The sequence below is a fragment of the Watersipora subatra genome, chromosome 7 (genome assembly GCF_963576615.1).
Source record: "Watersipora subatra chromosome 7, tzWatSuba1.1, whole genome shotgun sequence".
NCBI lineage: Eukaryota > Metazoa > Bryozoa > Gymnolaemata > Cheilostomatida > Watersiporidae > Watersipora > Watersipora subatra.
Window position 1 is genome coordinate 29,723,476 of NC_088714.1, and position 24,786 is coordinate 29,748,261.

The following is a 24,786-nucleotide window of genomic DNA, read 5'->3' on the forward strand; positions in this document are numbered from 1 at the left end:
CTTTAATAGAACTTTGTTTCCTATTGTTAAATAACGAAAGATATTACCTCTGATAAAAATGTTGGTAGTTTGCTATCCACCTAAAATTCTTTACTATTATATAGCCTAAGACTTCAAGTCTATTGTGGTTACCATGTCTCTGCAAGCTGTATTGTATTGAAATTTAGCAAGACAACTAATTGGATCATTATTATTACTATTGTTACACAAGACACATTCAGAAATGTCATATTTATTGTCACACCACTATGTAGGCTTAGACTAATTTTATATAATCAATAATGTAATTGCATAGTCATGCTCTAACTAAACTTACTACGGGCCTACTAGCTTTTTATTCGTGTATTTTATTTCATTCTGCTTCTGTAATCAGTTTTTCTTTTGTGTGTGTGGATATATTTGTCTGATTGTTGCACATTTCGTATGCATTTGACCTTGTATTGACCTACGTATCAATTTATTTTATCAGAGAATGATTTATTTTTTTTTCAGCTTGACTTTTGAAACATTTTTTAAATATCCCTGCTAGTACACAATTTATTCTCTTAGAACTTGTAACAAAGGTATTTTTAAACTTTTATTTTGTATGAACTGTGTAAAAATTTACGAGTATGTCTGCTTGGCTTTGATTTTACTGCCTGTGTCTTCAGAAGCTTGTCACTAGATGAAGCATTTATTTGATCAGCTTTATATTGTGTTAACACGCATGAAGTCTTTAGCATGGCTATAAAGTAATTTCTCTTTCTCCGTTACTCTAACAAATTTTTAATCCATAAAAGTTTAACTACTACTTGCAGGCACATTGCTGGTGTGCTACTGCATGAGATAGATCATACACCTGATATAGTGAGCAAGGGCGTTACAGATGACAGAGAGAGCTACTCACTCGCTGCTGGTCTTGCATTAGGTTGGTGATCTACTTTTATAAATCTGTGTTCTACTTGTTAGGTCATAGGTTTTTTCAGTGTTTCACAATAGTACCTTCCGATATCTAGGCAGCCTACTCAGCTGTCTACCTTACTTGAATAGCTTTGCCATTGCTCTGTCACGCTCTTCTTGTCGGTCATGGAATCAATAAGCTTAATAAACTTGTTTCATCAATACGTTTTTACTCTATCAGAAAGTATCAATGGGAATGGCAGATGAAGACTTTTTGTGAATAAAAGGGTATACTATTGTGTGACTGTTTATAAAGTTTAGATTCTATAGGGTGTTTTCACATAAAATAAATCTTATCGGTTTTAGTCTAGTAGTTATCTCTAGGAAAATGTGAAAGTTATGTGAAGAAAAGAAAACATAGAACAAGCCCAAGTGGAAAGGCTGGATGTGGTAACTAAAGAGCAACGTCAAGAATATCCATATAACTACAAACATATAACAACAAATATATGTATAAAAAATGTTAATTTAAATTTGATATAGCCTAGGTTAAATTAGCTCTGTCTCTGTTGCCACCTTCATTTGTACATTATTTCCCTCCTGAATTGCTATGGCCAACCCTTCTTTCGTCCATCCTTAACGTAAAGGCAAAGTGACAAGAAAAAACCTCGTCATAGATTATTACTTAATTATTTCAGCTGTTCACATATAATTTGCATTTTGCATTTTTTTTTTTCAAGTTTTATAAAATGCATCGTGAATTTATTGATATCTGTTTTAGGCATGGTTATGATTGGTAAAGGAGCCGATATGATTGGTCTGCATGATCTGAATATAGCTAATCGACTTAATTTGCTGATGACAGGCGGTCACAGGTCAGCTGATATGGTATGTGGCTGGTGTGGATGCTGTAGCATTGACATCTATATGAAGATTCACATTCTATCTTCATTTAAAAGGAATCAAACTGACCTACATGTTGCTATTACCTTGATAATTAATGAACAGAAAAGCATTATTTTGCTCTAGGTATTATCTGGGAAGCTTTTTCTAATTACCGTACATCCTCACATATAAGCCGATTTTAATATGCAAACATTTTTATCATGTTTTACCATATTCCAGCGGGATTAAAATCAAATGAAAGGACATTATGCTAAATAAATTTCAACAACTACAACTCAAACCATGCCAAGCATGCAGCTTGTAGCCTTTACCTACAGTTTGTTTTATGCAGTAACGGTGGCTTGTACTTGAAGAAAAGCCGCATGTGAAGAATTATTGAAAAACAAATGCTAGAGAATCGGTGAATTTAGCCTTTTTTGTCCAGCTTTTGTTCTTACGGTAAGAGCGTGCGCACTCACGCCAAGCAGATTTTGTTTGATAATAGTATGCTATGACGACTATAACAGTCTGGTTGGTCATGTGCATGATCGCGTGCGTTTTACGCGCATCACGTGCAATATTATTAGTTACTGCAAGATTCATTAGTATCGATAGTAACATTAAACATTTTTACCGAAGAAATGTCTACCCGGCAAAAAGGAAATGAATGCCTTACCCTGCTTCATTTAAACTAAAAGCAGTAGGGACTGCAAATGAAACAAGCAATGTTGAAGCAATCAACAACTTTGGAGTGGATGAGGACTATATTAGAAAATTTTTTACCGAAACAAGCAAATGTTCGATACAATCAAATATTTGACATGTCACATTGGCACATGTAAATTATCCTAACATTGGATCATGTACATCATCTGATACCATGAAAAGGCCACAAATGTGTTGCAGAATGAGTTCGAACACTTTTTTGCCCTCTCCGAAACATGCTCAACTTATCGGGGTTGGCAAGGGGAGCATGTTCCGAGTCAGACGACTTACCACCATTACTATAGCTGCTAAAATCAAACACTTACACTACTACTATTGCCCGATAAATAGTCATTGTTCATTAATAGTCAATTCAAATAAGAAGTCTGTTGATCTACAATTCATAAAACCTATGTAGCTGTGATTTGTCTGATCATCGGGAAGAACAAATACATGTAGCCATAAAAAAGTGCTTTTGTAAAGTGAAACTAAACTCAGCGGGAGATGCTAACATGAATTCCATTGGCTCAATGAAAACAGGTGATTGGTTCTTTTCAATTAAACGGAGGCACGATGGGCTAATTGTACAACTACTCACCGATCAGAAACGTTTTGTTCGAAGCTTACAAAACTCGCTCCATTTCCGCGACTTTTTGCTTTGTTAAGTCTGTATGTCCGTATGGCGTGTTACGATTTATAGGGGCAGCTTATATGCGAATTCTTATGAATTGCCCGATTTCAGGGTTGTTTTCATAGGGTCGGCTTATATATGGTATACGATAGTTCTGATGGTACGAAATAGCTAACCACATTGTTGTATGTTAGCCGAATTTGCTGTCTTGCGTTCTAGTCCATTAATTCATTTATTTATGAAGTATTATAGCTTCAAGTTTGAATTAATCATCCTGAATTTCTATCAATTGATCATGTCATTTGAATGAGCATACCGTTTTCTTTTTTGTAATAGAAGGGCTTCGAGTAGAATCAGGTAACTTTAATAGTGGCTATTAGTTTGTTATGGAACTAAACAAAAAATTCATTTGGTCCAACATTTTGTTACAAGTTGGTTGCACAGTATTGTGACCAGCTTACAAGTTTTATTTTTACATTTGAAAAAATCAATAGCTGCTTAGCGTTAGTGAGCATAAATCACTGCAAATTATTTATAGTAAATAGAAACCTACCAACCTAAAAAAAACTTATCATTTCCTTTACAAGTATTGTTAGGTGGCAAGCAGTTACAGATTGCGACACAAAATATTTGTTGGAACACTATCAGTTTATGTTATTTTGTGCCGAGTATTTCAAAGCTTGAGCTGTATTATCAGATAGGATTATGTATTCAGGCATGTATTCATGCCCAATAATTTCACTATGTTCTAAATACAATAATTTTATAATATAGGTACGCCGACAGATTTGGGTGTTTTTAATAGAAACGATGCATGCTTCACATTTGTAAAGCATTGCATTTTCATATTTAACTCAATTCATCTGATTATTTTTTAGCTTGCGCCTTACAGAACTTATACTTTTTACAGTAATTTTGGGAAGTTGATTAACTCTTTCACTGCAGAATTCTTCGCTAATTCTGATGTAATTAGTTCATGCCAAAAATCTTTTGATTGACCTGCACTCAGTAATGTTGCTGTAAAAGCTAGAGCTTCTGCTGTAGAGATTTAATCTAAAGTTCTTTTGGAATCAGCAGAAAATTCTGCACACGACTCCATGTATTTGACAAACAAAAGCCATGTTTAATATTTTTTAGGTAAGGCCCAATGTTGAAGAATTTTACTAGCAGAAATACATTTAAGTCACGGTTCTTCTATCCTAACCTTAAAATAGAGAAATATTAAAAATCGCTATATTATGCTGTACATTTAGAGTACGAAAAACTAATCTGTTAGTTTCTTTTTTGGCTAATTGATAACCCAATAACCTGAATTTAATGTAGCAAAATTTCGAGTGGATCTGTTAACTCTGCGCTGCGTGATCAATGTTTCTGTATAGGTACTAAGGCAAGCCGTTATCAAGGCTTTCTGTAGCAAAAGAGTTAAGACTACATATTTTTGGCATATACTATTGCAGTACAGCACACGCCCTATGATAAGGATATGCTAAAAATCTATACTCATTTTTCATATCAACCTTATATTGAATGCCGGTATTAAAGTGTTCTTGGCTCCCTATTTCTACACATTTTAAATTTGGGTTGTTATGAATGTAAAAGACATCTGCAAAAGAAATATCTGGTCTCAGAATAATAGTTTTTATATTGAACATAAACCCTTGGTTTCTTGTCATAGCTACTCATCACTTCAGGTTATTCCACTTTTATTGCTGTGTTCTGGAATATCTTGGCCAGAAGCTTCTCTCACCGGCCTTCGTTCAACTCACTCCATTTTTCACCACCGCTTCTCCTGGATTTTTATGTTCCATTTGAGCCTTAATAAATTTCTTCTAATTTGCTTCAAACTCTAGATTAATCTCAATCCAAATCCTGTTTTTTGAACTTTTGAATGGTTGCAAAGCTTATTATACTCGTTTCATAGATGTTATGAGTTGTGTATATGTAAAACCTGTCATCGATGTTGTGACCCTACTTTCTGTGTAGTCAAAGGGCCCGCAAGGCGCAACAAGCAGAGCTAACAGTGAGCAGGTGTTTGAAGGAGAGCTCATCAATGTAGATGTAACAGGAGCAGGTGCTACTATTGCCCTTGGCCTCACCTACTTCAACACTAAATCTAATATTGTATGTGATTGGCTGAAGCTCCCCCAAAGTCAGTACCTGCTAGAGTCTGTGCGACCTGACCACCTCCAACTCAGGGTACATTCACATCTAGTTTCTCTGTTTTTGCTTGCAAGCTACACTTGTAGTTCTGATTCGAAACAACATACCTTAGCTGTAAGTGGAGTGTTATTTTGCTCATATCTCTGTATATCACATATATATATATATATATGTCTGTTGTCTCTCATGTATGAGCCGACTCATGACAAACCGCCTAAAAATGAGAAATTGTGTAATAAAAAATCCCATATTTCAGCTAATCAAATGCTATGGTGTGTTGTTGTGGTGAGTAACAACTGAGTACCGAAATTCATGGCATTGGTAAAGGGGTTCATCATCAAAGCATAGCTAAATCTTTCTAATGCAAAAAATACCGTAAATGTTTTTTGTTTTTTAAGGTGTTCACCTTTGAAAGTGGTCGCGCTATGATTAGGTGATTAACAAAACAAAATGGTGATATCCAGAGTCAAGTTGAAGAGATGTGCTAGATGTAATCATGTTGTATTTTATTTAGCATACAGTTGAAGTTAAAAGCTGACTAGCAACCAAATTTACATTACAGGTATTTGGTATTAAAAGATTTACCATGTCTTACTCTGTTGTGTTGTAGGTTCAAAATATGTGGAAATGTTATTACAAGCTCTTAAAAGCTCAAAAACGAACAGTTTAAAAAATGACCACCCGTTGGAATCCCTTTATTTCGATGACGAACTCAACTCAACGGGGTAATTGTTTTGAAACGTGGTGTTATCATGTGAAATGAAAGGTCAATAAAAGGCTCAATATAAAACGTCTCATAGCTCTAGTTTATGACAAACACTTCAGGTTTTACCGGAAAGCCTTTATTCAATATAGATGCTCGCTGCTTTACAGTTTCATTTCAGTTTGGTTTAATCATCTAGTGGTAATCTGATCATGTGACCCATACTTCCTGCCAAATAGCGCGAACAATTTCTGCAGCATTTTCCAACCATCACAGGTGACCAACAGGCTCCTAATGTTTATCAAATGATGATGTGCTCTCCTCGAGCTAAGATTAATAAACTAATTTTTATGCTAGGTCTTGAGATATCAGTGCTCAAATTGACAGCATTACAATGATGATGAAGTAGACGCGTAAGGACAATAGACATGGTTTTATTGAATGAGTGAAGTTTATTTGTGAAAATATTTCGACGAATAAGGTGGCATGAAAGTGTAAACAGAAGCGCTTCGTGCTCAACTCCATCCCATTTTAGCTGTTTTGAGAGGGATTCCAACCTGCGAAGTTTTCGTGATGGCTGCGATTAACTGTTCGTTTTTGAGCTTTTAAGAGCTTTTAATCACATTTCCACATATTCTGAACCTACAACACAGCAGAGTAAGACATGGTGAACCTTTTGATACCAAATAACTTTAAAGTGAATTTTGTTGCAAGTCAACCTTTAATATTAGAATTAGCATTTTTGGAAGTAGGCCTACCGGTAACTTTATTTAAAGCCATCTCATTGTTTATGTCTGTTTGACTGCATAAAATATCGGTGATGTTACATGATTTAAGAACTTGTGCCTGGTCATTTTACTTGAGTTAGACTAGAGTTAGGTACTCATATGCTGACTTCCCGTTTTAATGAATTGTTTTTCTGGAGTTGTAATATCAGCTAACACGTGTCAATATTCAGAGATGCACTCGTAAACTTATTAAAATATAATAATGACATCCATCGTATTATCATCAATTTATCAGAAGTATTTATAAAACTGAGGGATATACGCATTTGTAAAATTCTATTGTCATAAATAAACGGGTTGCATATACGATACCATTAGCATGATGACTTTGAAGAGCCCAAGTATCAGGCCATTTTGTGAAATTCGACAACTCTTTTTTTGAACAAGTTCAATTGTTTCTTAAGTGGTAAGCTCCTCCCTCCTACAGTTCACTTTTGGTATCACAATTTCCACTCTTTCCATCAATCTGATATTAGCAAAAGGGTGAAGATCTGGATCATACCTACTGATAGCATCACAGCTGATTAGGGGATAAATGGAGTGCTTAATTCAGAATTTCTATAAAGTACCGATCAAGATCTTCAGTGTTATTAATAGTTTGCAGAGTTAAATATATCATGTGTCATATTTCTTTGATTGTACTTCGGCTGCATTAGCAAATTATGGCTCTTTGCTAAATGCAAGGAATATTCCTTGAGAAGTAATGAGTGAAAACTGTCTTTCTAGGCTTAGTATGAATGGACTAGTTTTTCGCGGTTGTTATTTTGTATATTTGCCTACTTATTGTAAACTTCATAAAAAGAAAAATTCATTTATCACAACCACATTTTCATGTGCTTAACACACATTCTTGGAACTCTCAAATTGCTAACAGTAAATTGTTCTAGGAGTATTGTATTCCAAATTAAACCAGCATTGACTGCACACCACTGTTTTTTGACAAACGTCTTGGATTGTTCGCAATCCATAATATTAAGGTAGTCATAGACAAGTAGGTAGTCAGTGTTAGAATCCTGCTTTAACTTTGGTAATTCTACTGTTTAGTAATAACTGTTTAGCAATAATAACGGTCGAATAGTTAAACAATTTTTATCTGTAGACTTTAGCCCATGCGCTGGTCACGTGGGAGACTGTGCTACCAACTGTGGAATGGGTTGAGAGTTATGTTCCCCCTATTGTGGCTCAAAATGCATTCAAACCATCTGGTAGAAATGACAATTGCGATGGAATTGATTTGGAAACTCACAGGTAGGCTAGGATGTATTCTTGGCAAGTAATTCATCAGCCCAGCTAAATAGCTTAACTGTTCAACTGTCTGCATATGCAGGTAAGGCTATAATCACCTCTCATAAGCCTGGTTCACGCTGAATTTTATTTAAACACAATATTGATATTAAACTGGGGAGACTGCGTGCGTAAACACTGCATGCGTAAACATTCGCATATTAGATGTATGTCTGTAGCGCATGGCAAATGGAAATGTTTGCTGTTGTCAAACTTTTTTGTCGAACCAATGTTAACCTTGTGAATGTTAGATGCAATCTCTGTGGATGGAGTCGCTTTGTATTTGTTAAATTAAAACGTACACATATGTTAAATATTAAGAACATTTAAAGATAAGCTTATCAATAATAAGCTATATTGTAGCAATTTAATTTTTATGGTGTTCCAACACGCAACTGACTATGCAAACATTTCAAAGGCAAACTATTTGTAGTTTTGCTCCTGCCAAACTAATATTCATGCAAATGTTACATATTTATCTAAAAAGTATCTTTGCTGTTAAGTCTTGCTGTGTAGTACTTTCAGTCATAAAGGTCAAAGGTGTGGAAAAACAAACTCATTAGTACGTTGCTTCTCTTGAGGTTAAAAACATTAGCTTAAACGTTGTTCTCAAATTTTGCTGTACTCTACATAACAGCAGTCGAGATAATACAGTGTTGTTTTTGGATGTTTTTGATGAAAAAGTGTCACTTTCATAAAGTCGCCTATCATGCCTGTCTTCTTTACTAACCTTTGTCCTCTTCGCATTCTTTGACGATATCCATGTCATGTTTAATATGTTATGAATGACAACACGGATCTAAGCCATATTGGCTGTTGAAACACTTGTTTACAGCCTAATGTTTTGTGCGCACCCTTAGCACTGAAAGTCTCAAGTACTTTGATAATATGGTACCCAATATTTTTACCAAGTTTGGTTATAAAATCTTCACTTATTTAGTTAAATCAATAGGATATGAAAGTCTGTCAACAAATAACTGCTTTACGCACAGTTGGGAGTTATCTTCTCCTAAAGTAATTGTACGTAGTGAGAGTTCACTTGTCCAACAAACATTAATTGTCGTGGTTTTATCGTTATGATTTTTCAGCCGTTTACTAATGTTTCGTAATCTATAAATTAATAGGAAGTAGATGGTGGTCTTACACCAAAAGTATCTAACACCCCAAATAGTTTCATACTTGAATACCTTAAAGTTTCACACTTTAAGATTAATGAAGCATAATTTGTCAGGAAACCTCTTTGTTTCGGGGTGTGCTACCTTTCAGATTTGTGATATGTACCTGTGGTTTGTGAAAACTACTAAAAAAAGTTATAATGATTTGTTTGTTAAAATGATTTGTAATAAGTACATGGAAAGCTGACCCATTGCCATATTCTACGTTTATTAAAGGGCTAACAACAGGGACTGGCTTTGCAAGAATTATTTTTGCTTTTGTCACTTTATGTTAGTTTTAACTCATTGTAGTCTCTATTCGCCGGAAGACTGGCATCCAATTGTATTACATGTAGGCCTCTCAGCTTTTTATGGCTACATGCCTGATATGGCTGTTAGAAACTTCTCAACTCCTTTGAGTTTTGTTATATTTCATATCTTCAATTTGTGAGATAAATTACATCTGCTACCCCTGTTCTTCCTCAGTAAGTTACTCCGATTGAGTCTATTTCGCACATATTTCTGGTGCGAGAAAAGCTTATCTTTTGCTTTATTCATAGTTCTAATGCGTTTGTGTGTATAAGAATTTACTAGTCTAACTATTTTAAACAGCACAAAATTTAGTTCCTATAGCTGTCAGGTTTCTTAAAAGTTGTCACGATGAAAACCCACTTTGCTATTTTTCTTATTTCTTACTTTTTATACATGGTATTAAGGAAACAGATCATTCTAGTTTCATGTGTTCGTCTGAATAGCTTTGACATGGTTTGTTAAGAATTGATTGTCAATCTTTCTCTTATTCCGGATGGGCTTATGTTTTGAAAATGTGAAAAGCTTTCAAGGTTTTATGAATTACGAGTATGACATCTGGTAACTTGGGAGCATATTGCTCTCTGTGGTCATTAAGATGTTTTGCTATTTCAGTCAGGCATACTGCTACATCATCAGCGGCAGGTGTTTTGCCGTAGGACTCAGGTTTGCTGGATCCTCCAATAAAAGTGCCTATGACACTCTAGTAAGTTGTCTTCTTTATATTCTGCCTGTTTGCATTATTTACCGTCATGCAGAAAACATTGACAACTTGGTGTTAGAGCATTTGCAATGTTTGAATTCTACAAAATTATTTTTAGGTAGCACTCTAGTGTTGACATGTTACATTGCAAAAAGGCTCCAGTATATTAATTATATGTATATATGTCAAAGTATGCCTCCAAGCAAGATAGTCTTCCTTAACTCACTGCTTGTAGTTTGTCATGGAAGAATTCACTCATCATGTTAGAATGTTACCTTGCTGGTTGGATAATAAAAACTTCAGATCTACAATAAAAGGAAGTGCTTACAGTGAAAAAATACTTAATATAATTTTTTACTACAGAGTGCTAGTCAACCTCTGAGTCACATCGAATGCTAAAAATGTTTATTCCGAGAGCCGCGTATTTACGTCAAGCAATATTAAATAATACAGATAAGTTGTGAGCTGTTTGCTTTGGACGATCATCCCATATGCTGTAGAGAAGTCATTATTTGGGCCTTGTTAGCTCACTTACGATCAAAAGTTCACAAAAGGCCATTGGTAGAGTTTAGAATCCGGTAGAGTTTGGTAATTGCTGTTTTTTTGCAAGCACCTTATTTGGCTTTCAGTAAAATAAATTGTTAGGAATCTCAAACTGGCAGGTGTTCTGTATCATTGTTTTGAATTTAGTGACTTGAAAATGTTTTTCAACTGGCCTTAAACTATGTTGATCAACCTTGAGACAAGTATCAAACTGTGAGTCACTAGAAGTAGTTGAGACTAGGAGCTTTCTGATATAAGCCATGAATACTTAAACTGCCCATTAATTTATTCTCAAAGGATATTAAGCCATGCTCCGTCTGGAATGCCGACCAATAAAGCAGCAAAATGTGTCTGGCCTTTTTTTCCATCAAATAGATAAGATTTGTAGTTTTATTGTAAAGATGAAATGTGAAACATACTGCAGCGACAAGACTGTTGTGTTGTCTGGTCACCGGTCTGCCTTATACTAAATAAAAAAGTGTCTCCTCTTTTAGCTCTTCTTCACGAGGAAGTGGTTGACGATTTATCAAAAGCCCCTTCTCATTGAGCAGTCAGGTCGCCATGTGCTAGAAAATACACTGTGTACATGTCTCCTCTCTCTTGCAATGGTTAGTTTTCTTCTCTCTTAATCCATCTTAATAATACCTAGTAGTCTACCCGGCTGTAAAGATGTAGAGACAGACATTCTCTGAAGTCCAATAACGTTTTCCTTAATATACGTGCTGGTTAAGTGATTTAGCTGTCAAGCCATTATGCTGAAGATAACTCTACCGGAAATGTACTGTCTTATGTGGTGAGCATGGAAAAACTTGCATGTGATTTAACATAAACTGTGAGAACTATAACACGAACTTCGGCACGGCTGATAATTGAAGTGTAAAAAAACTGGTATATTTTCAGTATAGTTTTAAAACAAAGTATTTATGTAAATGGCACAGTAACAATTTTAATAAGCATTACGCTGTGTTGGGATGCTGACAGACAAAGTAACAGATAAAAAATACAAACCATAGAAAGTTATCGGAGATATTAAAATAATATTGTATTGCACCATGGTATGCCGCAAGATGGATTATTCATAATTGTGTACTTAATAAGCGATATAGTCTAAAAATTGATTGCAGTAATCATATGAAAGTGGTAAAGAAAAGCATCGACGTATGTGATAAATATGCAGCATTCTACTGTACTAGTCAAATGATTGTAAAAAGGCTCTGCTTGTGGTAATTTTGATGCTCTATCTATGCTTTACATCAGCCATGTAAGGGAAAAAATACATTCTACTGTAGTTTAATAAGTTTAACATACATAAAAGTACATTTTACTGTAGTTTAATAAATTTAACATACATAAAAATACATTCCACTGTAGTTTAATAAATTTAACATACATAAAAATACATTCTACTGTAGTTTAATAAATTTAACATACATAAAAATACATTCTACTGTAGTTTAATAAATTTAACATACATAAAAATACATTCTACTGTAGTTTAATAAATTTAACATACATAAAAATACATTCTACTGTAGTTTAATAAATTTAACATACATAAAAGTACATTCTACTGTAGTTTAATAAATTTAACATACATAAAAATACATTCTACTGTAGTTTAATAAATTTAACTAATAGTTTATCCGAACATATTTAGTTGAAAGTCTCCTTAGCCTTAAAGATGTGGTTGCGTCAAATTTGAGTTGATCTTAAAAGAAAGCATTTTTTTTCTCTATCAGTTGATATGTTGTTTGTTGTGTTACGCGATCTCATTGCCAAGATATTTGAAGATTAAAATCGAAAAAGTCTGATCGCGGTAAAAACGCTCAGGCTACAAAAACGTGCCCAGACTTGCCCAAAATGATGTCACGCGTTATACAACCTGTCTCTATCTCTCGTATTCACATCGGCTATTTGCGATAAAAGTCTAGTCTTACGCGGCTCTATTGGCATATATCTTATTTTGTATTTGCTCATGTTGGCTAGAATAAAATTTTAAATCCAGCTACAGATGCATTATTATGAATGTTTCAAAGGCCTCAAATAACGAAAATTGAAAATTTGTTCTGCTCACTTTCTCCAAATGTTGTGTAAACATTTGGGTACCGACTACCAATTCTACCGGTCTACGGTAATTCTGTCAAGCTAACTATGTAGAACGAGGTCTTTGTATCAGCACAGTTCCGCAGCTACCCATACTAACGATATACAGCCTCCCATAAGTCCCGCCCACATTATGTCTGTCGCCTATCCTTGGGGTGGGGCTGTATATCATTGCCTACACCGTCTACGTACTAGTTTCTTACTAGTAGTATTCTTACTGAATACTACCGAAGTGAAATAAGCAAGCCGCGTCTTTGAAAAAAATATAGATAGGGATAGAGTTTTAAGGATGAGAAGTCTGCTGCAAACTGGATTTGAACTCACATTCTCCAGTTCTGCGGACATCCATATACCATATCCAATTCACTACAATATTCTGCAAATCATGTTTTGCATTATCTTCAACAATATTATTTTATTATATAATTTTTACAAGCAAAAATATTTTCATCTCGGCATAAAGCTTATATTAAAAATATTCATTAAGTCGTGGCCACTCACATAGTTTTAGCTGATACAATAAGACAAATTCATCTACTGCAACAAACTCAAACAAAACATCATGGTTTATGCAGCAGCACACATTCAAGTCTCTCTTTCCCCTTTATGGCAGTTTCCACACTGACAAAGCTTCTTCGGTTGGTGGGACGACATAAACATTCTGTAATCAGTAAAACAAATGCAATAAATATATGTTCATTCATAAATATGTCATTCTAAAGCGTATCTATTGACAGCTTCCAAATTGGGAGTTAAATAGATTGCGAGTGTAATTTTAAAAACGAATAAGCGTTTAACAAAGACACAAGTACGCCAAGCCAACGATTCGAAGCTTTGGTTCTGGAAATTAAAGATTTGCATTGATCAATCGATTTTTTTCACTTTCTACAAGTGAAAAGTGAACATCTAATGTCAAATCATAAATCTAATTTTCTAGATAAAGATGCCACAGAAAATTTGAAGCGAATGTACCTAGGTGAACCGATAAAAAAATATAAAACGATGATTAGTGATAGCAAAAAATTAAAATTTTATTAATTAGTACATGTATTAATGAGTACTAAAATATTACCTTTTGTATATTCATCAATCTAAGCCATTGTATAGCTAGATGCTAAAGATTAAAAAGAAGCTGTCAAGAACTTACTGTACATACGCATCTCGCACGCGCAGGAAATTACATTTTAGCCTCAAACGGAAATATAATCTGAATGTAAACTCAACAGGAAACTCTATAGGAGACTCAAAGTAAAAGATAAATTTACTTCCATTCTCCGAGCTTCCTCTGTAGAACTTTAACTACCTGATGCCAAGAAAACTCGGAGTCACCTTTGCAGTAACTTTACAGCAATTTTACAATAACATTATTACATGTATGTTGTTTGCCAATAAAACGTGTCGATCGAGTAATTCATTAAAGTAACGATGTTAATTAATTTAGTAGATATCGATGTCCATGCGATTTAATAATAGAGTAAATTCCTTAAATTTGAGATCACAGACAACACGTTTTACGAGTGATAACATTTATTACGGCCTATATAAAAATTTCGCGCTGATGATTGGCTAAGGGAGCGACCTCATATTTATCGCTCGTGGTTTCTTTTCAGATATATTGCTTGTGACATCACGAAAGAAGCACCCGCTGGAACGTGAGCTTTTTAAAAGAGGGCCTCATTCAAACGCATATATCTCTGGACAGGGTTGGTCTACAAAGACAAAAATGGCATCAAATTGTAGCTGATGTTTTAGCCTTTTATGGGTCTTAATTTCATTAAATCGAATTTTTTGATGCAACCACATCTTCAAGAAGTTAAATTTCCACCCATCTTCCCCCAACCAGGTTCATGGTTGGCCTTTATAAGCCACCATGTTGCGGTTCTTAATTATGACTTGTCTATGTAGTAGCCTACAACCTACTAATAGAGTTTGGCCTTTTGTCCGTTGTGACAGAACCACACATATTCAATTTTCTTCGAAGGTCTTTCCATGTAGTAGAGCTAAGCAAATGGCATAGTTCATGTCCAAGCACACCTATGAACATTGTGATTGATACTAAATGTTTGCCAAAAAAACTAACTACTTTCCGGAACTAGAAGTTATTACGAATTATCTGAATTTATTTTGAATGCAACTCAACACCAAAATAAAGCCTGAACTTGCTGCTTAAGTTTTTACTGTTGTCAGTCACCCGAGCTTGTTGGTCCTGTTCGTAGTGTTACATATTTGAAGGTTTATTAAAAGTGTTTTTGCTATTTGTCAATGGTACATGCTAGTTGACTTATTGAAAGTGCCTTTTTACTCACTAGTTCTATTTGCTATTGGTGTGGTGTGGGTGCTGTTGGCTAATGCTACATGTTTGGAGGCTTATACAGAAAGTGTGTTTTCTAATTCCTATTATTACCTGGCTGTGCATTTTATTGAAAGTGGTTTTGCTAATTGCTACTTCTGAGCTTCTCATCATGACGGAAAGTGTTGCTGTCAACTGCTAGTTTTGCATGTCCGCTAGCTTCTTGGATTATCTAGCTAATTGTTAATATTGCTTTGTGAGATGTCATGTTTTTACTATTACATGACATGTGTGCTAGTTTACAGAAGTTGACCAAGAAAAACAAATATTCTTTTAAAAAGCGATGCTGATGGCCCGATGCCATCGCTTGCAACACTATTCTCAATAGAAAGGCAGTAAATTGTTTGTTGATTTTGATGTCAACTGCTGATAGCGCAGCGGTCACTTTGTACTTACACTAACAGCAATAGTTATCTGTGTGGATGTGTAGAATAACATTCTTACTGTTTTCATATCGTGAAACGATTTTTTTCCTTTTTAAATCGATAACAAGCTGTTGTTGACGCTGTAATTTTTTTTAATTGGTGCTGATATAGGATGGCCATATCAAATAATTAATCTGTGGCCTGTGAAATGTTGAAATTATTACCTGATTGAATCTTTGTTCTACAGTATGAGTTTTTAAAAACCAGCAATCACACTTGTATAGGACAAAGTTACATCCAATTGCAGTGATTGCTGATTTGCATCATACTGGGTGTTATGTCTTTATAGTTCTGGGTGAAATCTCTAGCTGGATTGATTTCAAAATTAACAAAATTAATTTCACTATTTTATTGCTATTTCATTTATTTAGCATGTTTGTTAGGTTCCTGGCCTGACTTTTCTAGACCTGAGGACTTTGGCATGGTATATGTTATAATAGCCATCCGCCTCACTAACTTATGGCAGTGTGTGTGTTCTCTGAGCACCAGTTCACACCTATCTATACATATGCATAGTCAATAATTGACTTGTCATTACTTACCAGCTGATCGACTAGTTATTTTGTTGACAAGGAGAGGATGAGGTAGCCATGTTGTTTAAACTATCTATGCAGCTTTATTTATATCATGTGCACGAGCAGATGTGTATCAGTTAACACAGATGTGTATCAGTTAACGCTACTTGGTGGTTGCTCTGGTATGCCATTACCTGCCGACGCAATGCTAGATTAAGCTACTCTTCCTGTATCCATCACGAATTACAACCGCAAATGTTCCTAAATGTTATATATTTATAATTGTTCATTCATTGGTTGACTGTGACTTTAGCTGCTGATGAATTCTTTTGGAAGCATTTTAATAAAGCTAAATTTAATATGTTTTGAAATTGTTACATCTCACTAGTAGCCTCGCACAGTAGAATGAATGTCCTATATTTATGGCCGCTAATGAATATGTCCTATAATAGGATTTTGTGCTATCTATGGATTGCCTGCGGAAATAAGTTACATGTGACAACTTAATTTTTGTGATGCGATTATGTGTCTCAGAAATCTGTTATGACGTCTTATGACATGCGGCCATATGAAAGGACTAAAAACTAGGTCTGATGTCATCACTGGGAGCTTGTCATTAATTAGCAATGGCTTATGCAAGCGAGATTGTGTTAGCTATCAGCAGGCTACTCTCACTCGCTTAATTCATTTCTGCTAATCTCAGTCCATGGTTTAAAGAGATAAGATTTATTTATAGGTATCAGTTTCAGACAGTACCTTTATATTTTAATTACTGTTTATCCAAACTGACATTAAAAACATTAAACATAAAACTTGAGCTCCTTCTTAGCTTATGCTTCTCATTTTACTGCGTCTCCTGTAAAATCTGCTGATTCCTTTTAATATAGAAAATAAGTATTCTCTATGCCTCTCAAGAGGTATCGTGTCACACGATCATCACTGACAGGAAAATACATTTTGTTAATTTGATTTAAGTATTCACCTGTTCAAGGCCAGTGGTTACTTCAACTATAACACAAAAATATAGTCTTTCTCCATATCACCCTGTTGCAGTCTTACTTGATGAATAAAGATTCATTATTGTGATCATTTGATGACTTCAGGTTGCATCAAACTTGGATGCTTGAAATGTTTGGCACGAGCTTGTATTTATATTAGCATCCTGAGCAGCAACTTGCATTTGTATAATTATCATTCTTAACCACAATTTTTAGTAAATCTTTCTAAGATTAAGATATTTAGCACGCAGATTTGATCCGCAGAATGAGGTATTTGCTGCAGTTAAACATTCTTTTTAACGAACTCTATTCTTTGTCTCGGTTTTCTGCTGCCAAGCCTAGTGGTTATTGCCAGTGTTACGATATTTTACGTGATGCTAATTAATTCAGCATCCAAAAGTTGAAAGGAGTTGAACGGTGAAGAGGAAATTCGTCTTGTTAGTCATTCAAATACCAACTTGCCTCATAATCGCCAATGGAACCACAAGTTGTGGCTTTCTCATGGTGATACATTACTGGTTTAACTAAAAACTAATTACCTTGCAACATCTTGAGCTGCCGTTTGACCTTCCCAGAAATTCTTTATTTAACCACTTACTTTCTTTAGCAATGCTTCTTTTATTGGCTTCTAGCTATAATCGTTAATAAGTTCACACAAATAAGAGTAAACCGTTCAGGTGGCTGCTTGTTTGCTTTGATTTTATCATATGTGAAATTTTGTGGATAACCTTGTAGATAAAATTGCCAATTATCTTTGCAGCGTCCGAAAAATTTCGTGTCACATTTTATACAAGCACTTGCACCTGCCCAAGTGTTCATTTTAATGCAACTACTTGTCTCTACTCTAATGTGTCAGAGTTATGTGACATATGCTATCTTTCAGTGTCATACCTGCAGGGCGGCAATTCTTGTTGCAGGTAATGTCTGGCAGTGGAGACCTAGAGGTTCTCAGGCTGTGCAGATATTTGCGGACGCGTATCGCTGTACCCCTTGTGACATATGGCTCTCATTTAGCCATTCATATGGCCCTCTCTCTACTCTTTTTAGGATCTGGTCGGTTAGTATCAGGCGATGTTGAAAAATTCCGCTTAGCCTTAAAAGGATGTCTTGCCAAAAAACTCTCCCTCTACACTGGTCGCATTGAGAGTTTTATGAATGTGTCACTTGTTGTTGGTTTCAAACAATATAATTAACGCACAAGGAAAAACACTATTTCCTGGTAGGTCGCAGAGTATGTTCTTATTATCAACTATTGCTCAATACCTAAAGATTATTGCTAAGTAAAATAAAATTAAACTTGCTAACCAAGTGTTTTCTTATATTTGCGAGTCTCACAAATGAAAGTAAGCAATATTCACTATGTAAATTAGATATTAGTTATAGCAGATATTTGAAGGGTTCTATTAGTTAGGCCTTGTCCCATGGCAGTTTCCATAAGCAAAAAACTTGATAAAAACAAGCAGTTGGCTGATGATATTTTTGTCGTCAGACGTCTTTTGTGGTTTGTTCATTCAGGAACCATATCTTTGCCCAACATCTTTGGAGTTTGTTTTTTTAAGATTTTGTATATAGGTTGGCTTGGTAAGTAATTTCATCATAACACAAGATGTTGTTTGTCAAGATTTTCAGCCAAATTCTGTGTTTAATCGTCTGTGGCTACGACCGCCGACCTGTCTGCCCCGCTTTACCAATGCGAGCAGACGGTGATCCTGCGCTAGTCTAGGATTAGGCGCAGCAATTCTTTGACACACAGACGCTATTGGATAGCCATACCACAGTAAAAGGAGTTGGTGTTAACATGACATGGTATTAGAGTCATTGATTTACCACACCAAAGTCTTATTACGACAGTAATTGTTTATTACAGATGTCCCTCTTTGACTCCGTTTTTAATCTCTGAATATTGCGGCCATGCTAGCGGACAGAAAAGCTTGATCCTTACCACTTTTGGCATGGCTCTTTTGATGGCCGTAGCCTCTCGACAATTAAACGTAAAATAAAAATTTGGTTGATCCGTTTAAAGTCCGATGCTGGTGTCTGTTAGGAAGGCGGAGGAGGAATGGGTTCCGTTTTTGTGTTGTTGGAGGTAGTCTTTTAAAATGATGGGCCTTTTAACCGGATGCGCAGCATAAATACCTACCGTGGGAAGATTAATTTCTGAAGCAACCGTGTTTCCACTCAACAATTTTTATGAATCAGCGAGCTCTCGTCTCTTATTTTTTTAGTCATGTCAAACATATTTATAGCTATTGGAGCTTTTTATCAAAATGCCAAAACATACAAAAAATATAAGGAAACAAATCAGCTCTACGTGTTGATAACACTGTTCGCTAAAGGATTAACAATTTTTTTCGTAGTTACACCCTGAGTTCAAAGCCTGAAACTTTGCCACTTCTCATTGCTGCTTTCTTCCCGAGGTTTCCTGTTCACTCCAATGATAACAGGTAATACCTTAGACTTTAATCCTAGCAGGTGCTCGAGCTGTGCTACACAACCGCCTGCTTTAAATATAGAATCAAACTATGATGAGCACTTGTAATCTACTCAAGTCAATATAATATGCTCTATTATTAATTGCTGTTCTTGCCAGTTGCGCGTTTATTTTATTCATCACATCTCCACAGACATGGTTTAATTGCAGTGATATATCTTACCTGTTGAGACTGAAACTAGAAAAAACATTAGTAGTCTTTAGTGTGTCAAAATAACTTGGTCTGTTGCATACATAGTTACATGCTTGTGGACGTTGAGGCTTCTTTGGCCTCGCACATTTTGACAGTTGCAGTGCTTTGCAATTTGTAAATGGGATCTTGTAGATCTTTGTAAATGGTGCTACGAGGATGGCATGATGTTCAAATCTTTTGCTAGGGTTTATAGGAAAAGCATTATTCAAACGAAGCCCTAGAACTATTCAGCCGTCACAAAACATCAATATCATTTTGAAAATGCTATTGTACCCACAACAGGATATCCCATTGATTTATGTTGTAACAATTTGCTTTGTTTTTGAAAGAAAAAATGTGTTTGTTGGGGTTATTCTAACAGGTACCATCTTCAGGCATTACGACACTTGTATGTCCAAGCTGTGGAGCCAAGACTTCTACTTCCCATTGATATAGATACAGGGGAGGCATGCTACGTCCCGTTAGAGATAACTTTCAAGGCCACCCAGTATTATGAGGCTTTCACCTACATGACATACGCTCCTAAAATACTGCCAGATCTGGACCTCATCAAAAAGGTTCACTCATCAATCATTTGTCGTAAAAAATGATATTTTTCTTTTGTCTTATCGATGTTATTGGTAATTAAACAGGTCATGTGATTTTTTCTTGGCTTGCAAGCTTTCTCATTTACTTAGCTGCTTAAAATTCTGCTGGCTCAGGCAATGTTTTTCGCAAGCATTATGCTGTTTCAACATAGACATTCTATTGCTTAGACCATTTCAACACTGTGACAATGCTGTGCTGGGCCTGCGTTGCAGTATATCTTGTAACTAGGCTTGGCAAAGACCTCACATTGAAACAAGTTTCATCATGGTCATGGGAGGAAATAGTCATGACTTTCTCCTATGACTGATGATGTCAGAATGTGTAGGATAGGTGAGAAGGGGTAGTGTTATGTGACCACACACGCACCACAAGCTCATAAAGCTATAAAAAAAACTTCTGCGGGCCATCACCTTAATCATTCCTTTCCCAGTAATATGTTTGTGTGAACTTTACGAGTTGCTAGAGCTTTGTTGACACCTGGCACAAAAGATTCGTGACTGCTTCCTTTGCAAACCTAATCTCTCTCAAATATTGCTACATCATTAATGCTAAACTTAGGCTCTTGTTTCATATATCAAGCATATATTTTTTGCTGATTGATCCTTGTGTAATCCATACAGATTGAGATTTGTGACAACCGGTATTGGCCAATGAAATTCACCGATGAGAACAATCTGAAATGTATAAGGTATGTCACCATTGACTCACACTATTAATCATGTGACTATAATAGTGGCTTTGTCGTAAAAGATTGTAGACTTGTGTTGTTAATGAATGCTTCAGTTTTCTTCACTTCATGTAATTCTTGTCAAAAATTGTTTTGCCAGACATTCGTAATATTTTTCAAGTTAACAGCTACAAACCTAGCCCATTGTATTTGATACTTTCAGTCAATACTTTAAAAAAGCTTGTACAAATAATTATACCATGTTGCATATCATTCAGATTTTCAGGCTTTCAGCTTTTTGACATACACTAATTTATTGTACTTTGTAAGTTACAAGCGGAGTACAAGACAACCGAAAATGATAAAATATATGCATGCTCAATAATCTTGAGCTACTACGGTTTCACTTTTTGACTAAAAGAACCAAAGAAGTAATTTGCTTTAAAGCATAGTTATATGAAAGCTATCAGTGAAGCGTGTGTGTGTATATGTTAAAAGGTGATGACTAGCAAGATGTTTGTTCTTGTCAGATTGGTGCTTTCTTGCTCAGTTATCTTTTTATAACCTCTTTTCGCATAGATTATTCATTGATTCATTTGTTCAAATTTAACTTTCGAGTAGAAAACTATTAAATGGCAGAGGAAGTCTAGCTGTAAAGAGACGCTCAGGCCACTTTCCATATGCAGTCGACCCAAAGGGCGTCATCGGTGCTGTGAGCAGGGCCATGCTCCTAAACACAGAAAGTTTTGCCTCTAACCATAATTCCTTTGCTAGCCAGCATCTACTCTATCTCAGCAAAGCCCAGGTATATAGACGCTTTTCACTCATTTCCTGGCTTCTGCTTTGCCAGCTTTTAGAGGATATATATCTCTTATCTTCAAGATCGCAAGGATTCATGTAAATTGTCTCGCCATTGCAGCTGTTATCGGATAGATGAAATGTTCTCAAACAATTAATCACGTTTCAATTGTATTCGGCTTTCCCATTTTTACTCTTCCAATCTTGGCAAATGCTGCTCAATTTGTTACCCTTTTCCTTCCTTCTCCATGTCATGCTTGATAAAGTTGGTGAGAATTGGAGATTGTTAAGCATCGCTGCCAATGAGTGTCATGGTTGCGGCCAATATTGCAACTCGTCTTTGACTGAGTTCTGTTTCCTGGTGGCTCAGTGTAACTTACTAAAAGAACCTGTGTGATGTTTATTATTTTAGGTCAATGAAAGGTCGTTTCTATATTTAGCAACAAGAGAAGCCATTTCTAAGGACCAATCAGAGCTTCTCTCAGTCTATCACAAACTTTTTCAGGTACACATCTATAGACAAAAATTATGGCGTTGGTACACCCAAAGTGAAGTGTTCTTCTGAATGGCTCTAATTGTGCCACAACAGAACCAACTGTGCTCTCATGTAGGCTTCGAGAAAATGGTGGCAATAACCGAGTGTACGATCACGAGTTACTTAGTCCATATGTGTATGAACACTTGTCTATGGGGAACTTTTGACTGGGACAGTAAATGGCGATTCCAAAACTATTGGATTCGAACGTTTTCATTGCGGAACTTGTGGTAAGACTTACTGTATGGCTAAAGACAGCCTAGGTAAAACGGCTTTTCAAGTTTTGCAGTTTTGACAAGGGAGATGCTTTGCTTTAGCTAGCTTATCATAAATCAGAACCCGCAAAAGCTATCAGTAAAACTGTTAAATTTAGACAGCCTTCCATTTAATTTATCTTGCCAATTTATAACCACTAATTACTAACACTGGATCAACTCTAACAGGTTATTTTCAAGTACCAGTTAGCTCTTGCTGGTTTGGTTGAGAATGGTTTATACTAATTTAGAAGTTCTTTGGTACAACCATTATAGTTAGCAGCCATATAATGTTTAGGCAGACTTCTCTGTGAATTACCCTTTGAAGAAAACTACTACTATTATTTAGCCCTATTATCTCCTACTTCTTTGGCCTATTATTAATCTCACGGGTCAGGCAGGGCCTATATAAAAATGTGCCATCGGAGACTGGTAATACCAATACAATGTTAATATTCTGTGTGTGACACCATCGGTTTTTGCGCACATTGTTGAAGTTTGAGGTGAACCATATCAAGTGCAGACTGCCTTTCACACCCATGCCAGTTGTAGACATAAAATAGCAGTACTACTTTAAAAGTTTGTTTAGTAAAAATCACACTTGGAAGTATTTTATGCTACAAGTTTCATCTTTTTGTAATAAAAAATTTTTTACACTTGCTATTTTATTCTCTGCTAATACATTTATCATTTTGCTAAATTTCTAGAGCATAAAATATATCATACCCATTTAGCAGAACTCAATATTGTGAATCATAATAAATGGCAATTCATCTACAATCATCGTTTATCATAATTCCAATTTTGAAGAAGTAAATAACTTATTTTGGTTAAGCAAATTCTTTGTAGATGAAATTATATATGGGAGACTAGCAGCCATTTACATGTTTGTGTTCACGTATTCCTCAATCACATGGCCCTTATCTATACATCGAGTGTTTTTATTTGGCAAACTGCTTAAAACCGACTTTTTTTTTAACTCGATCAGTGGCTTACAGCATTATCTACATGGCTCCCTGCTCGGTTGTTATCAAAGATTTGATGAACTTCATTTGAAAATTGGCAACTCAAAGTTCACTCATCACGGTCTGTAATTTTTCTCATGAAGTAGCGCTTACTGAGTCACGTAGACTTCATTGACATATACCATTAATCTTAAAACATGCCTTTGTTGAAGGAGTTTCATTGAAAAATATATAGCCCATTTTCATTCATATAAATTCGCAAAACGTCAAGTCTAATTGTATAAATGTCAAAATTATTCAAACGTCAAAATTAATGCAGCAACATTGTGACGTAGCAAATCGATACAACATTGCAAAATGCTTTTTTGTTTTGTATCACTCACAGTAAACACGTAGGTGTTATCTTGCAATGTTATCATAGAAAATGGGATCTGGTTGCTACGTAGGTGTGATGATGAAATAATAGCCATAAATTCATAAATATTATAGTAACATACAGCGTTTGGTTGTTAATTAGCTTGTCTTAACGCTTGATTGATTACATAAAAGCTTTCTCTCTGTTCCGTTTTCTGTGAGCGCAGAGCAGACCACCCTCTGAGCAGACAGTTCATTAGTTATTTTTGATTGGACAAACTCGTTGCTCTTCTTCATGCCTGCTTCATAAGCAAAAGAATACAATTGTAGCAGTCATTATGTGGCTGCTATGCAGGTCGATGTTTGATATCAATATATGCTTTGGTACACGCCGCCAATGTCTTTGGTTCATGCTTCCAATGTTTTTGGTGCGTGCTTTCAATGTATTCGGCATTAGGTCTAGCCTTGAGTATGAAGCTTGATTGACCTGTATACAACTGGCAAAGTATCCTTGAAAAGTGCATGTAGCTTCGTATAAAACTTCAACAAGAAACTATCAAGCCAGCAGACCTGTCTCATGTGGGCTTAAAGCACCAGTGCCCTGAGGGTTTTTAGGTATTTTTGAGTTTCACTAAACATTCCTTTGCTTATTCTAAAAAGTTTGTTAATCAAATAAGTGCATTGCAATGATAGACAATACATTTTTCCTCCATTTGCTGGCCTAAAGAATGTTATGATTTCGTTTCACAAAAAACCAACCAGCAACTGCATGTTTTATAAATATAAATGTCTCAGTCGATTTATTA

General features: G+C 35.5%; 1 protein-coding gene across 1 annotated transcript in view; it reads left to right on the forward strand.

Annotated features, from left to right (window-relative positions):
• The window catches only part of LOC137399887 (anaphase-promoting complex subunit 1-like), a 54,765-nt gene that overhangs the window by 25,220 nt on the left and 4,759 nt on the right, over window positions 1-24,786 (forward strand). Inside the window, exons 13-24 of the mRNA XM_068086148.1 lie at window positions 798-907; window positions 1,661-1,767; window positions 5,084-5,296; window positions 7,851-7,999; window positions 10,114-10,204; window positions 11,239-11,352; window positions 18,053-18,192; window positions 19,493-19,579; window positions 20,181-20,376; window positions 21,028-21,095; window positions 21,696-21,879; window positions 22,285-22,377. Coding sequence (XP_067942249.1) covers window positions 798-907; window positions 1,661-1,767; window positions 5,084-5,296; window positions 7,851-7,999; window positions 10,114-10,204; window positions 11,239-11,352; window positions 18,053-18,192; window positions 19,493-19,579; window positions 20,181-20,376; window positions 21,028-21,095; window positions 21,696-21,879; window positions 22,285-22,377 — 1,552 coding nt within the window. The remainder of the gene's footprint in view (window positions 1-797; window positions 908-1,660; window positions 1,768-5,083; window positions 5,297-7,850; window positions 8,000-10,113; window positions 10,205-11,238; window positions 11,353-18,052; window positions 18,193-19,492; window positions 19,580-20,180; window positions 20,377-21,027; window positions 21,096-21,695; window positions 21,880-22,284; window positions 22,378-24,786) is intronic.